The sequence below is a fragment of the Chrysemys picta genome, chromosome 9, assembly GCF_011386835.1.
Source record: "Chrysemys picta bellii isolate R12L10 chromosome 9, ASM1138683v2, whole genome shotgun sequence".
Classification (NCBI taxonomy): Eukaryota; Metazoa; Chordata; order Testudines; family Emydidae; genus Chrysemys; species Chrysemys picta.
The window spans coordinates 90256461-90270549 of NC_088799.1; the positions used below are offsets into that span (position 1 = coordinate 90256461).

At 40.3% G+C, this 14089-nt stretch overlaps 1 protein-coding gene across 4 annotated transcripts in view; it reads right to left on the reverse strand.

The window, feature by feature from the left end:
• The window catches only part of STAG2 (STAG2 cohesin complex component), a 167629-nt gene that overhangs the window by 68689 nt on the left and 84851 nt on the right, over window positions 1-14089 (reverse strand). For all 4 annotated transcript variants that reach the window (XM_065556624.1, XM_065556627.1, XM_065556625.1 and 1 more), the window contains 4 exons: window positions 6809-7013; window positions 2721-2872; window positions 949-1022; window positions 725-848 (listed from right to left, as the gene is read on the reverse strand). In XM_065556624.1, coding sequence (XP_065412696.1) covers window positions 725-848; window positions 949-1022; window positions 2721-2872; window positions 6809-7013 — 555 coding nt within the window. The remainder of the gene's footprint in view (window positions 1-724; window positions 849-948; window positions 1023-2720; window positions 2873-6808; window positions 7014-14089) is intronic.

Genomic DNA, 14089 nt, shown 5'->3' on the forward strand with positions numbered 1-14089 from the left:
AAACCAAAACCCAAGAAAATGTTGAAACTAACACTCACATCAACATTCCCTATTTTACAATAAGACTATCAGTATATAAATTCCATATACCATGATCAAAATTTTAAAACGTGGGTACCTAAGTTAGGCACCTACACCCACATCTGAGGTACAAAGTACCTACCATTCCCAGACTTCAATAGGAGTTGAGGGTGTTCAACACCTCTGAAAAATTACGCTACTTGAATCCATATTTAGTCACATAAATTGAGACCTAGTTTCCAAAAGTGACTAGCAATTTTAAGTTGTCCATCTTGAGATGCCTTAAAGTGACCTGATTTTTATAAAGTGTGTGGAACCGACCCTCTGAAAATAAGCCCCTTTTAGAGATGTCAAAAGATGTCACTTAGATTTTAGCATCCACAATCACTGCTCACTTTTGAAAATGTAGGTGAATGTGCTTAATTTTATGGAAATTGTGAAAATGTTGGCGGATACGGTGCTATATTTTTCATACACAATTGGATGAGTTGAATATATATTGCACTACTCGACCTCAATAGTTTAGCCACTAGTTTCAGTATAAATAGGATCACTGACTGAATACATGAATTTTTTTAATTGGTTTTGGTTCTCTCTGCTCAAATGCTAATTCTAGATCTAGCAATTTGAAAATAGGGAAGCTGATTTTCCCCCAGAAAATAACTTGTGGGTGCAAACAGCACTGTTCAAACATACAGCTTACCTTATCATGCATAGTCCAACCTACATATTTTAAATAGCTGTCATTAAGAAAGGCATCACTATACATTTTCATCCATATGCCAATCTCTTCAATACAGATCGCTCTTATTTCAGCTATTGCATCTCTGCAAGGGGGAAACAAAAAGGTAATGGTGAAAGGTAAAGTATTTACAACAAACCCCAAAAAGTTTACAAAGCTACAAATTACAGAACAAGTAAACTTACCGATATCTATGCACAAAAACACCTTTAAATATTGCATTCATCATGTTTTCTATTTCATCCTGATTTTCTTGAAGCTGAAAACAAAAAGAATATATAATCACTGAATGATTGTAAAATGTGAGTACTTATGAATGATTTTGGTACTAGATGGAGTGCATCACATGCATATTTTTATAGTTTATTTTATTTGAGTCTTACACGACAGATTCTACTAAAATGAAAATTGATTCAAAATTGTTTTGACAGTTCAATCTACTCTGCAGTGAATATTTGTAAGTGCCAGTTTTCAGCATAATGCCCCAATTTTTAAGACACTTTAAATATTATAGCATGTCGATAACTATAATGTTGACAACTAGAAAAGAGGCCAAATGTTTTCCTCCCCTATTAAAAGGCATTCTAACCTTTAGTAAATTACTTTTGTCTAATAATTTTGTTTGGAGAAAACAGTAATTTAAATTAAACGTATCGTGTTTCCACATCTGGCGTTCACTGTTTTAACCCTCTCCCTATTGCTTCACTGGAGGAAAAAAGGGAAATTGAATAAGGGACTTGTGAAGAAATTAATTTCAAGGAAGAGTGGGAAAATAGAAATGACGGAGGCAAAACAGTCCAGCTTCCACATAGAGAGAGAAAGTGGAAGAAAGCACAGACAAAACAGCGAGACACAAATGAAGGATCCAGTTAGCTGTGGAGTTTGGGTGCACAAAAGAGAAGAAACGTGCAGAGCTATAAAGGCAAGGACCAGGAGCTTAAATTTAATGCAGAAGCTACAAACATACAATCAGAAGGCAAATAGATGAATTAACCAAAGCTATAAAGGGCTGACAGCGAAAGTCTAAAAACGAAACATACGCAAAACAAGACAGGGCAGTCTCAATTCTTACACCCTTTCCCTTTCGGAACCTGTGTGCTGTCTATTCAAGACCTAATCTTGTAAACATGAGTAGTCCCACTGAATTAAACAGGACTATACATGTGTAATCTTCAAAGGATCAGGGCCATAAATGGAAGCTCTTTGGAAGACAAAACATGAGACCATCTTACTAGTAATATCTAATACAATATTTCCATTGTTTAATCTAAAATAACTAAAATTAGAAAATAATTGCATAAAGGGTGAAAAGAAAAATTAAAACATTTTTCTGTTTTAATCACCTAGAATATTTTTAACATATTGGGGAGAATATTGTTTTTAATTTATTAATTTTTTATCTTTTAAAAATAAAAGTACTTGCTATTTTTAATGTTTAAAATGAATTAGGGCTCATGAAAAGTGCTACCGCAGTAAATTTGCAGAGTTTCCTATGTTCAGAAAGGAACTAGAGACAGCTTAAGTTAACAGCTTTACCTCAACTTTGACCTCAGACAGGACAACTTCTATGGACAAGAAAATAGTTCAAAAGACTTTCTGCTGAGATTATTTTTTGTGACAAGGGAATCTGTTTATTACATTGAGATAACCTACTTCTTTACCCTCGACCAAAAAGAGTAGTCAAAGGATGGTGAATTTTGTTCATTACCTAGCTGAGCTCAATTTGAACCAAAAGATCTGACCTTCTAGCTTTTATAACACAAGCATGTTTAAGTGTTTAGCAAAATAATATTTGACAGTTATGTGCAATTTAAAGATGAAACAAAAAGTCAAAAAAATTTCCTTTGCAAAAACTAATTCATAGTTCAAACAAGATTAATTGTTGTCATTTCGTCAACATTTTCTCTCCTTCATCCAATCACGCGCAGCAACTAGAAATATTAACAATTGCTCTAACCTCCTTCCTCTTCTGTAGCAAAAGTTCCAGCCTATCATTAGCTCGTTTTCCAATTATTTTATTTCGCTCTGCTTCATATTGCCGTTGTGTATTGTCCATGTTAATGCTAAGATTTAATGCCACATTCACTAAAGCAGTCATCAGCTTCATAGCTACAAAAAAGTAAAAAGTGAGAATTAATTTTAAAAGTTACCTTTGTAACGAAGATGAAAACAAATGAGTTATATTAAATATTCAAGTAAAATACTCCAGTACCACTTGTAAATACATTGCTACATATATTAAAGTGTTGTGAATATCTTCAATAAATCTGTTTTAAACTTTAAGATACCCATAAAAATTACAGACTTTTATTTAAATAAGAGCATAATTTTGCTGATAACTACTAATGTAGAAAAATAAAAAATTACTCAAACTGTATTATTTATTCAAATTGGTTAGCAATACAAGTAATGCATAAAAAGCACAGATAAGACAAACTTGTGGGGAAAATGCCCTAACATTTTACTCAATAATTAGCTATTTTATTTTATTCTATTTACTTTTTCATACGACCATCATTGTGATCTCTGAACTGCAAAATATACATTTATGTAACAGAGCCTTCATTTAGCTGATCATATATAAATGTTAAAATGTGTTGCCATGGAAACATTAAATTAAGAGGACTCCACCATTAAATTAAGTAATACAGTCCACTGCTCAATCACTCAACCTCCAAAAACCAAGTCAGAATTTCTCTCTCATCAAATGGAGGTCACAGAACGTTAGGACTATGATTTTCTCATAGAGGTCACAGAAATCATTAATATGAATATAATCTGTGCAATCTTGGAAATGGCTGTAAAAACACAATGGATTAGGCCCCAAACTGAGTGGTGTTGTGACCCCATGCACTAGGTCACAACGTCACTCAGGTTTGGACCATCCGCACCTCCATGGTTTGAGTCAGAAGGATGGATGGGCCAAAACTCAGTGGTGCTCCAACCCTGTGCACCAGGTCACAACACCCGAAGCAGGGCTCAGACCCCTGCAGGGAGCATGAGGGGAGGGCTCCCTCTCCAAACCCTGGCTCCTGGGCCTCACCCCATTATACGCTCGTATATGTTGAGGTAGCAAGAACTACATTATTTGGTGACCCTTCTGTGATTTATCCTCTCCCCCGCCCCACGTCTGCAGTGAAATTTATTAAAAATTTCTGTGCCAAAATCATAGTCGTTACCGTATTGGGTTTTTCTCATCTCCTCAATCACAGTCTTTACAAAATAAAGGGTTTTTTTTTAGGATTCTTGTATTTTATTTACAGAAATAGCATAACAGCATTAGCCAATCAGAAACCAAACACCTGACCAAAATGCAGTATATAATTTAAAAACAAAATTTGTTTTTGGTAAGCTATTCTCCATTTAGCAGAAAATAACCAAGTATGTCTAGTCACTAAACCAGAGACAATCACCAATATATTTAGCCCCACTATAACTTTTGTAATAATGTCAGGGCCAAAACACACAAAGTTCGGGGATGAAATGGTATACTACGAGTAGACACTGCAGGAAGGGGAGTAAAGAATGTTTGAGTAGATATCACTGTAGGAGGGTGTGACAGGGTGCTGAGCAAGAATTGCTGACTCAGCCCTCTGTCACACCAGCTCCCATTAAGGGAAGTAAATTGGATCTGGCTAGAGGAAACCTGCGCCTAATTGGTGAACGGGAGACATCCATAGCCTGGGGCTATATGAAAGGCTGAGAGGAAGGAAGCCAGGAAAGAGGAAGTGAGTAAGTGGAAGCAGAGCGATATCTCTTCCCTCCTGGGTGCAGACCCTAGAACCCAAGCTGTGTATGGTGAAAAGGTGGTGGGAGCATAACCTGTAAATAAATGGCACCAGTGGCTACTGAACTCCAGGGTCTCTGAGTGACTTTGTCAGCACATCAGGGGAAGAAGGTCCTGCAACACCCTGCTACAGAGGGCAATAGGTTGAGGAACTTTAGCACAAAGAGGTGCGGAAGAACTTTGAGGTCTGAATAATGTGGCATTCTGTGACCTTTAAGGAATGGAGAAACCCCCATGAGGTTGTAGCTATTTTCAGACGTTAGAATCACTTCAGACCAACTAAACCATGACTGTTGGCTAATCCTACTTTAAACAGACTGCATGTATCAATAATACAGATCACACTACTTACTTTACAAAAGTAGTTCCACTGACATGTATGCAGCTACTGATGTGGAGTCAGGACTACAGAATCAGGGCCATAATTTAAAATGATCACTTTACTGGATTTCAATCAGTGGCTTTCAACCTGTGGTCCGTGGACTCCTGGGGGTTCACAAACTATGTCTAAAGGGTCTCTGAAAGTCTGCTGTTACCATAGAACAGTGGTTTTCAACCTGAGGTCTGCAGACTACGTCTAAGATTTCCAAAGGAGTCCACACCCCCACTCAAAAATGTTTAGGGCTCCGAAAATGAAAAAAAAACGTTGAAAACCACTGATGTAAATTAATGTACAAATGGGATAATTCCTGCAGCCTTTACTCAGACTCAACTCCTATTTACTTCAGTGGGAGTATTACTTAGTTAAAGACTGCAACGTTAGACTCCTACTAACTGAATTTACATCAATGATATGGTATAATACACCTCTACCCCAATATAACACGACCTGATATAACAGGAATTCAGCTATAACGCGGTAAAGCAGTGCTCCGGGGGGGGGGGGGGGGGGGGGGAAGAGAGGCTGCACACTTCAGTGGATCAAAGCAAGTTCGATATAACGCAGTTTCACCTACAACGCGGTAAGATTTTTTTGGCTCCCGAGGACAGCGTTATATCGGGGTAGAGGTGTACAAGTAAGGTAACTGCAAAAGGATGTGACAGAACCAATGTCTTCTCTGGACAGTAACGCCGGTTTACGTTTTTGCTTCTTTATCATAAATGCTTTGACAGTGTCTCAGCAACAATCTGACAGCAGGAGCCAATGGGCTATGTCATGGTGTTCTATTCCACCGACCATATGCCTTGAATATACAAGTGACTAAATAACCAGAATACAGTAGATTGTGAAATTTACCTCCAAATAAGAACTAGTTAGTAACTTCTAAAAGTTGCCATCACCAACTTGGTCAAAAATACAGTCCAAACTCGTTCCTGGGATTTGGTTTTAACGAGATTGAAATTACCACCATCACAATACAAAATTCATTTTAAACCTCCTCAGATTTGGCCACTTCTAGCTGCCCTTTTTTTAGACAGCTTCTCCCACTTGCCTGCGATCTGCATGGTGTAAGAAGCCACCTGCATTTAAGCTACCAGAACTCAATTAACCCTTTCTCAAAAGTATTAGGTTGTTTTATTCAAACACTAACAGCCTGTTACACTGTCTTCACAAGGGACAAATTTTAATTTAATAAATATATTAAAAAAAAACATGCCAAAGGAAGTATGGATTATTTCACAAGAATATTAAAAAATGTTTTATCAGTGGCTGATTCATGGTTAAAAATTCTTTAAAACTTTTAAATGAAAACAATGCATTCATAGACTGATGTTATGACAGGACTTCAATTAAAGCACAGTAACTTTTTCTGCAAGTAAAAATAGTGAGAAGACAATTATACTCAATTTTAAAAACTATATTCTGATAGTGGTAGGTGTTTAGGGTCATAACAAAACAGTTCTACTTGCAAAGAATAAAGGAGAACATTGTCAGCATTTTAAAAGATAGAAAATCTATAGGTTAACTTTAACATAGTTCATTTTTATTTATTAGTTCTGTTTATCCATTGATATAAAGCAACAAATGCTGTAAGTAACATAGATAATCAGAGCAGCAAGAGAATTCTTTCCAGGGAACATTTTAATACTAAAAATTACTTTAAAAATTATAAAAACTAGAACTAAAAAAAAAAACTGATCCAGAATACAAAACTGAATAATTAAATGAAAATGAAATGACTAAACCCAATGCAACAAAATATGAAAGAGCCAAATACCGAATATTCAGAAAGTTTTACAAAAACAGTCTTCTCTGATAACGCTGAAAACTGAAAAGAAAATTTATATAGAAGCTGAATAAATAAAAAAATGCTGACCTGCCAGTGTGCTAGTGTGTCGAAATGCTCTGACTTGTGAGTCCGATAGTCCTGTAAGCAGTGAAATGACTGTATCCATCATATATTCGTCATATATGATACTATACTGACACTGTCGGACCAATACTCCAATGAACTCACAAAAACTGGATTTGAACTTCTTCCATTGAGGACCAGCCATGGTAAGTGGATAATCTCCACTATCCTACAAACACAAAAATATATTCAAACATTAGCCAGCATATAACTATAAAAAATTACATATTGTTAGAATATAACAGTACAGAATACAGATAAGTTGAAGGATTAAAAAAAGGTTTGTTCAACCAGACAGAGCCCAGTTCTCTGCTGGCGTAAATGGGCACAGCTCACTATCTGGCCCAAAAACTTATATTTACTTGTCAATTTAATTTTGCTATGCACAGAGCAAGCATTCAACTAGTGGAATTCATTGACATTCCTTGCACAAAAATTTACTGAGCTAATGTTCCACTGACCGTTTTTTTCATAACATGCTAACAAATAAAATAACGCCCCAGAAAAACAACAAAAATATTTAGTATAACCAGAGCTAAATTAACAGAAGGGCCATGTAATCAGAGTTATACACCAAGCTCATGAGCCAAGGAACTATAAGAATATTACAGAACCAGAAACCGTAAAAAGCTAAACTATTACCCCACAAAAATAACTAGTATCTACTTCCTTTCTGCCTCAAAAAAAAAAAAAAAAATCTAAAAGTTAAGGGAGGAGGGAGAAACCAGTGTGCATATGTAAAGATAAAACAAGTAAAACTGGTAAGTGATTTACATTTTCCTTTATTAATTGCTGCTGCAGACCCCCATTTCAAGAGACTAACTAGCAACAGCATATTTCCCAAGGAAAGTTAAAGTGTACTTAATTAAAAAATGATTAAACCACTGTCCTGAAACAACTTCCAGACCTAACTCCAAGCAACAGAGAACAACGCTTTGTGACTGTATAACTCCAAGTGTCAGTTTGATAGATGTTATGAAGAGATGCTCCTTAAACAGTAGCTAATGATTATCTAAGATATATTCCCAATCTTTATGGCAGGGGCAGGCAACCTATGGCACGTGTGCCGAAGGCGGTACCTGAGCTGATTTTCAGTGGCACTCACACTGCCTGGGTCCTGGCCACCGATCCAGGGGACTCTGCATTTTAATTTAATTTTAAATTAAGCGTCTTAAACATTTTAAAACCCTTATTTACTTTACATGTAACAATAGTTTAGTTATATATTATAGACTTATAGAAAGAGACCTTCTAAAAATGTTAAAATGTATTACTGGCACGCGAAACCTTAAATTAGAGTGAATAAATGAAGAGTTGGAACACCACTTCTGAAAGGTTGCCGACCCCTGCTTTATGATAATGTAACTCCAAACTGGTCACAGACTTGGACACAATGTATAATCCAATTAGAAAAGGTTACTCACCCAGTGCAGTAACTGAGGTTCTTAGAGATGCGTGTCCCTATGCATGCTTAGCAGTAGGTGGAGTAGTGTCCCTGTGCCTGGGATTGGAGATCTTTGGTAGCAGTGCCCGTTGGGCTGCACGTGCAATACTCGCCCATCTTGCACCTTGAGCAATGTCTATATAGTGCTGTGTGGTCCAACTGCCCTCAGGTCCTTCTCTACTGCAGAGTCAATATATGAACTCTGAAGCAGAGGGGAGGAGGGTGGGTAGTGGAGCACCCATAAGGAGACATCTCCAAGAACCTCAGTTACCATATAGGGTGAGTAGCCTTCTCCTTCTTCGAGTAGTGTTCCTAGAGGTGCTCCACTGTAGATCACTGTAGAGCAAGAGTACCAGAGTTCTGTGTGGCGGATTCTGGGTGCAGGCAGCTCAGTGGGGGAGGAGGGAAGCTGGATGCACAGGAGCTCGCTGGGGGGTTCTAGGAACAGGGAGAATGGGACTCTGCAGGGGCATCCAGGTGAAGATGGTTAGGGCTCAACTGGAGGATGGGGGTGTCTGAGTGTGGGGGGCCTGGTGGGAGATCTGGGTGCTAAGGGAGTGGGGCTTGGTGGAGTGGGGGTCAGGGTGCAGCTGGTTGTGGCTCAGCAGGGGGTCTGGTTGTGTGGGGCTCAGTGGGGGGTCCGTGTGCAGCTGGTTGGGGGCTCCTGATGCAGGTGGTGAAGGACTCAGTGGAGGGGGTCCAGATGCATGGAGGTTGGGTGGACAGGGAGAGCAGCTCCCACTTCCCCTGAGGTTGAGGAGCAACTGGGCCAGGAAGTGGGGTGAGTGGTCAGTGTACGGGGAGCTGCTTCCCCCATCCACCCACACATTTGGACCCCCTGCACCCGGACCCCGCACCAAGCCCCAACCCCCCATCCAAATACAATCCACGCTGCAGAGCTTCCTGCAGCTGGGGGAGGTTTCTGGGGGTTGATCTGACCCAGCCCCGGCTGCTCTGTGCAGGAGAGGGGGAACTCTGCCTCCTCAATGCTCCGTCCACAGTCAATGCATTTGAAGCAATAAGGAAAATGATGGACTTTTTCTCAGACCTCGGCCTCCAGATAAACGTACAGAAATCGATACTGAGGCCAGGATAGCATCAGGAATTTATTGGGGGCCCAACTGGATGCTATAAAGCAGTGATTCTCAACAAGGGATGCACATACCCCTGCGGGTATGCAGAGATCTTCCAGGGGTACATCAACTCGTGGATACTCTGTCTCTGTCGTCCTAAACCTCCTTCCCCTCCCAGTTGGGACTGATGTCCTTGGGGGGGCCGGGGGCATCCCCAGAGGCCCTCTTCCCCCTCGCAGTGTCTTACCTCTCCCCTGGCATCTGGGGACAAGCCCGCGCTGACAGGGAAGGGTGAGCAAGCACCAGTGCAGCTTCTCTTTGCTTCCCCACAGAAACCATTTTTCTGAAGGAAAGCAAAGAGAATCTGCAGAGGGACATGTGTTCTGCGCACGTGCAGTGGCTCAGAATTCCCCCCAGGTGCAGAGGGTGGCAAGATATCAAGCCAGTTGTGCTGTTGCTCTCTAACATCCTCTAGGGGGATCTGGAGAGAATCTGCAATCCTGCGGACCTGTTCTTGGAACTGTTTAAAATTATCTGCCGATGTTGGAGGTGGTGGCATGATGGCCTCTTCAGGGTAGGATAAGAAGATGTGGGCTGGTAGTGAAGGAGAGCAGTATGTGACAAAATGTGTTTCCAGGGAATAAGCATGGACTGTTGGGAGCTCTGTATGGAGGAGCGGCGACTCTGGAGTGTCAGAGATGATCAGGTCCATCAGGTGGCAGAACTCTTGCGGTACCAGCAAAAGCATCATCGCTATCAATGGTTGCGTATGTATCGAAGCAGACATAGTGGATAACGACAGTGTCGCTGTTAAAGTGCTTTCCTTCGAACAACCAGTAGATGGTGCCGAGAGAGTCGTCAGTGCCAGGGGCTTCATGAGCGCTGATGCACTTGAAGTCGTTGAGGGGATCGGTGCCAACTGAGATTTTTTTTTTCCTCTCTGTCTGTCTCAGTCCCGGTTCTGAGTAATGGTGTGCCTATTTGTGGTCCTGCTGTTTTAGGGTCTTTGAACGTCTCAACAATCCCAGTACTAGAGGTGTCCGGATGGTCACAAGAGCCGGGTCTTGCCCCAAAGATGTTGAGCGTCTGACCTCAAAAGTGACGTCTTTTCCTAGGTGGCTCCTTGGTGGATGAGCTGGGGACCCATTTCTTCTGGTCTTGGCAGAACAGTGAAGATTTTCTTTTGTGGTGAGCAGCGAGTGGGGACTGGCCACAGAGGAGAGGTATCGGGGCCCGGGTCTGAGGTTGGTTGCAGTGAGCTCTCCATTAGCAAAAGTTTTAGCCTCAATTCACAGTCCTTTCAGGACAGAGCCTTCAATTTGAGGCAGTGGGTGCACTATTGTGATATGTGCCCCTCACACACGGTATGCACCATGATTGGCCATCACTCACTGGGATGGCCTCATGACAGGAGAGGCACCACAACAAGAGAGGCACGCTGGAAATCTGGCTAAAGCCCCAGTAGGGAAAGGCAGAGAAAGGGAAACCTATGTTAATCTAAAAGTAACGGGGAGGAAAAAGCCAAAGGAAAAAAAAAAGAGGGGGGTAAAGGAAAGAAAAAAAATGAAAGGAAATAGCTACAAACTCAGAAATAGTTACGAAAGCACTAGTATTACTAAGGGCAGTAAAGACGTATGCAGGACTCTGCTAAGGATTCCATCGCAGGCCAAGGCCATTGAGAAGGAACTGAGGGTGGGTGGACTGCCCAGAGCTATATAGATTCAACTCATGATGCGATACAGGGAGGAGCACATGTGCTCAATGGGTGTGGCTACCGAAGATCTCCAATCCCAGGCGCAGAGACGCTATCACACCTACAGTGGAGCACCCATAGGGACACTAATCAAAGAACAACATCTAAAATTAAGAAAGAAGATTTTACATTTTGGCCTTAATGCCATAGGGTATAAACAATCAAAATATTTTGAGTTATTTCCAAATTGTGACAAAAATGTCTTTTTATACATTTAGTCTGTGCAATCTCATCTCGCCTGGCAGATCCTGAGACCTATGATAAAATGTAGAGAATTATAAACTGATTTCTGAGAAAATCTGTTACCATCTTAGGCAAAAGTATTCATTTTTTTTTTTTTTTTTTTTTTAAATACAGAGCAAGAAAGATCAGCCATAAGACCCTGCATCTCATTCACCCTAATGCTCAATGCAACAGCCAATAAGAAGGCAATTTACAAGGAAATAGCATAAAGAACATTCCCATGAAGGGTCAAAGGATAAAACCATCAATTAGGTAAGACCCAAATTTAAGTCCTGGGGACTTATGGGTTCATCAACTGATGGAAGTAAGTTTAGCAGTTATTTAAAAAAAAAAACACTTTAACTGATGAATAAGGACAAAATTAAAGTCCCCTTACACACACACACACACACACACACACACACACACACTAGGCTGACATGGACAATCAGTGAAGATAAGGAAAAGCTAAGATTCTTCAGAAATAATATAATCCAATATCCAGGGAATCTAATTTTCTTTAAGCGGTTATTTTATTATTTGTATTCTAATAATCCCTCATTAATTGAGATTGTCGTCCCTCTGTGCTAGGCACTGTAAACACACAGTAAGAGACAGCAAAATAATTAAGAGAATAGAATAAACTTTCAAATTTCAATGCACTTTACTTACTTATGGAACCTTGATTCCAACAAGACCTCTAAACTCTTCAAAGAAAACTAGGACCTGATTATTGAAACTGCTAGGTAAAGGGACTCTATGCAGATGGAAGAGTCAGCTTTCCGTTTAACAAAGGAAGGCTCCATTGCAGAGCTAACAGACTGGAGTACCACAAGTGTATAATCTAAGATGAGGCAAACAATATTAGCCAAATCCAGTCCTTATACTTTTCCCCAGTATCTTCAGGAGAAGGAGAAACTGAGCAAAGGCATCAAGAACCCCTTTCCTTCAGCACAAGGTGGCAGCTCCCTATTCAAAGTTTATATCCATATCCTTGTATGGCATAAAGTAAAATCTCTTGCACTTGATATTTAATGCTTTATTACAAAAAAAAACACTCTAGATGTGTGTCACTGAAGGAAAACAGAGAGGGGCTATGGAAGTCTCTAGAGAAAAAAAATTCTGCTGATTTTGGCCCTTGAGACTGGTATGGCTAGGGATATTTTTCACTCTGCTAAAGAAAGTGATTAGCCCATTCTGAATTCATAATTCCAACAGATGAACTACTCCAAATTAAAATAAAGTACACTGCATACCTTGCAGCCTGGCTGAGTCTGTTCGTAACAAAACTGACAGCGTTCTGAACAAATAGCATATCTTAATATATTACAAGAGACTCCATTTAACATTTAGAACAAAGCAACATTAATTAAGAATAGGAGCACATGATTAGGGGGCTGGAGCACATGACTTATGAGGAGAGGCTGAGGGAACTGGGATTGTTTAGTCTGCAGAAGAGAAGAATGAGGGGGGATTTGATAGCTGCTTTCAACTATATTCCAAAGAGGATAGACCTAGACTGTTCTCAATGGTACCAGATGACAGAACAAGGAGTAATGATCTCAAGTTGCAGTGGGGAGATTTAGTTTGGATATTAGGAAAAACTTTTTCACTAGGAGGGTGGTGAAGCACTGGAATGGGTTACCTAGGGAGGTGGTGGAATCTCCTTCCTTAGAGGTTTTTAAGGTCAGGCTTGAGAAAGCCCTGGCTGGGATGATTTAGTTGGGGATTGGTCCTGCTTTGAGCAGGGGGTTGGACTAGATGACCTCCTGAGGTCCCTTCCAAACCGGATATTCTATGATTCTACGAATGGGAAAGAAATACATTGGGGCCTGAAGACATCTCATGCTGTTAAAGGAACCAAATGGACCTGAACTCTTCCAGTGAACATCCTTGATTTTCTTTCTGAACACCCTCCTAAGATGACTATGGCATGTCTTCTATGGCTCCCATTTGCAGTAAGGCCAACATCTCCTCTTGTAACTATTTTCTAGGAGACTGTTCCCTAAAAAGGGAAGGGGAAGGAGGGTTAGGCTTTGGTATGGTCTTGAACTAGAGGAAATACTCTTATTCAGCCTCCAAGACCAATATTTCTAAAGGATTTGCCTTCCATGCCAGATAGCCTCCAAAAGGTGGGACAGAAGGAAAAAAACTGGGCACAGGATTAGTTTGAGGCCCTCTTGGGATTGTTGCCTAGAAACAACATTCCCTACTTCTGAAGTAGCAAAGATTAAGAAGGAAAATCTATCTCCTCTATTGAGGTTTCCAAGGTTACCCCGGCTCAGTGTTAATAATCTGCCTTTGGGAAGGACTAAGAACGGTTTTCTTGGAAATCTGAAGGATTTCATTTGGAAGGCAGGCTGATCTAAGCACCTTGCCAGTGATTTGGCGGTCTTCATCTTTATTATAGCCCTCAAAAGTCTTTCAACTGAAATAGATCAGCACCGTCAAAATAAGGTCAATAAACTTGGCACCCGTAGCGTGGATGTAGTCTTAAAGAGAGCTTCTAAAGCCTTTCCCTTAGAATTCGGTAAAAATGAAGTTCCTTGCCACTAGGCAGTTGATACAGGGTAGTTAAAAACCACGCTGGTAGGTTCTAATTAAAAGGGAGAGAGCCATCTTGTCTTACTCCTAAAGCTCAAGGATACAAAAAAGTTTGTTGGACATCCCTTTCCTAGTTTTTCATAGGAAATCCAACAGATATACCTTTAGAACACACAAGCTGTGAAAAGCCCTGATGGCACTCAGGGGAG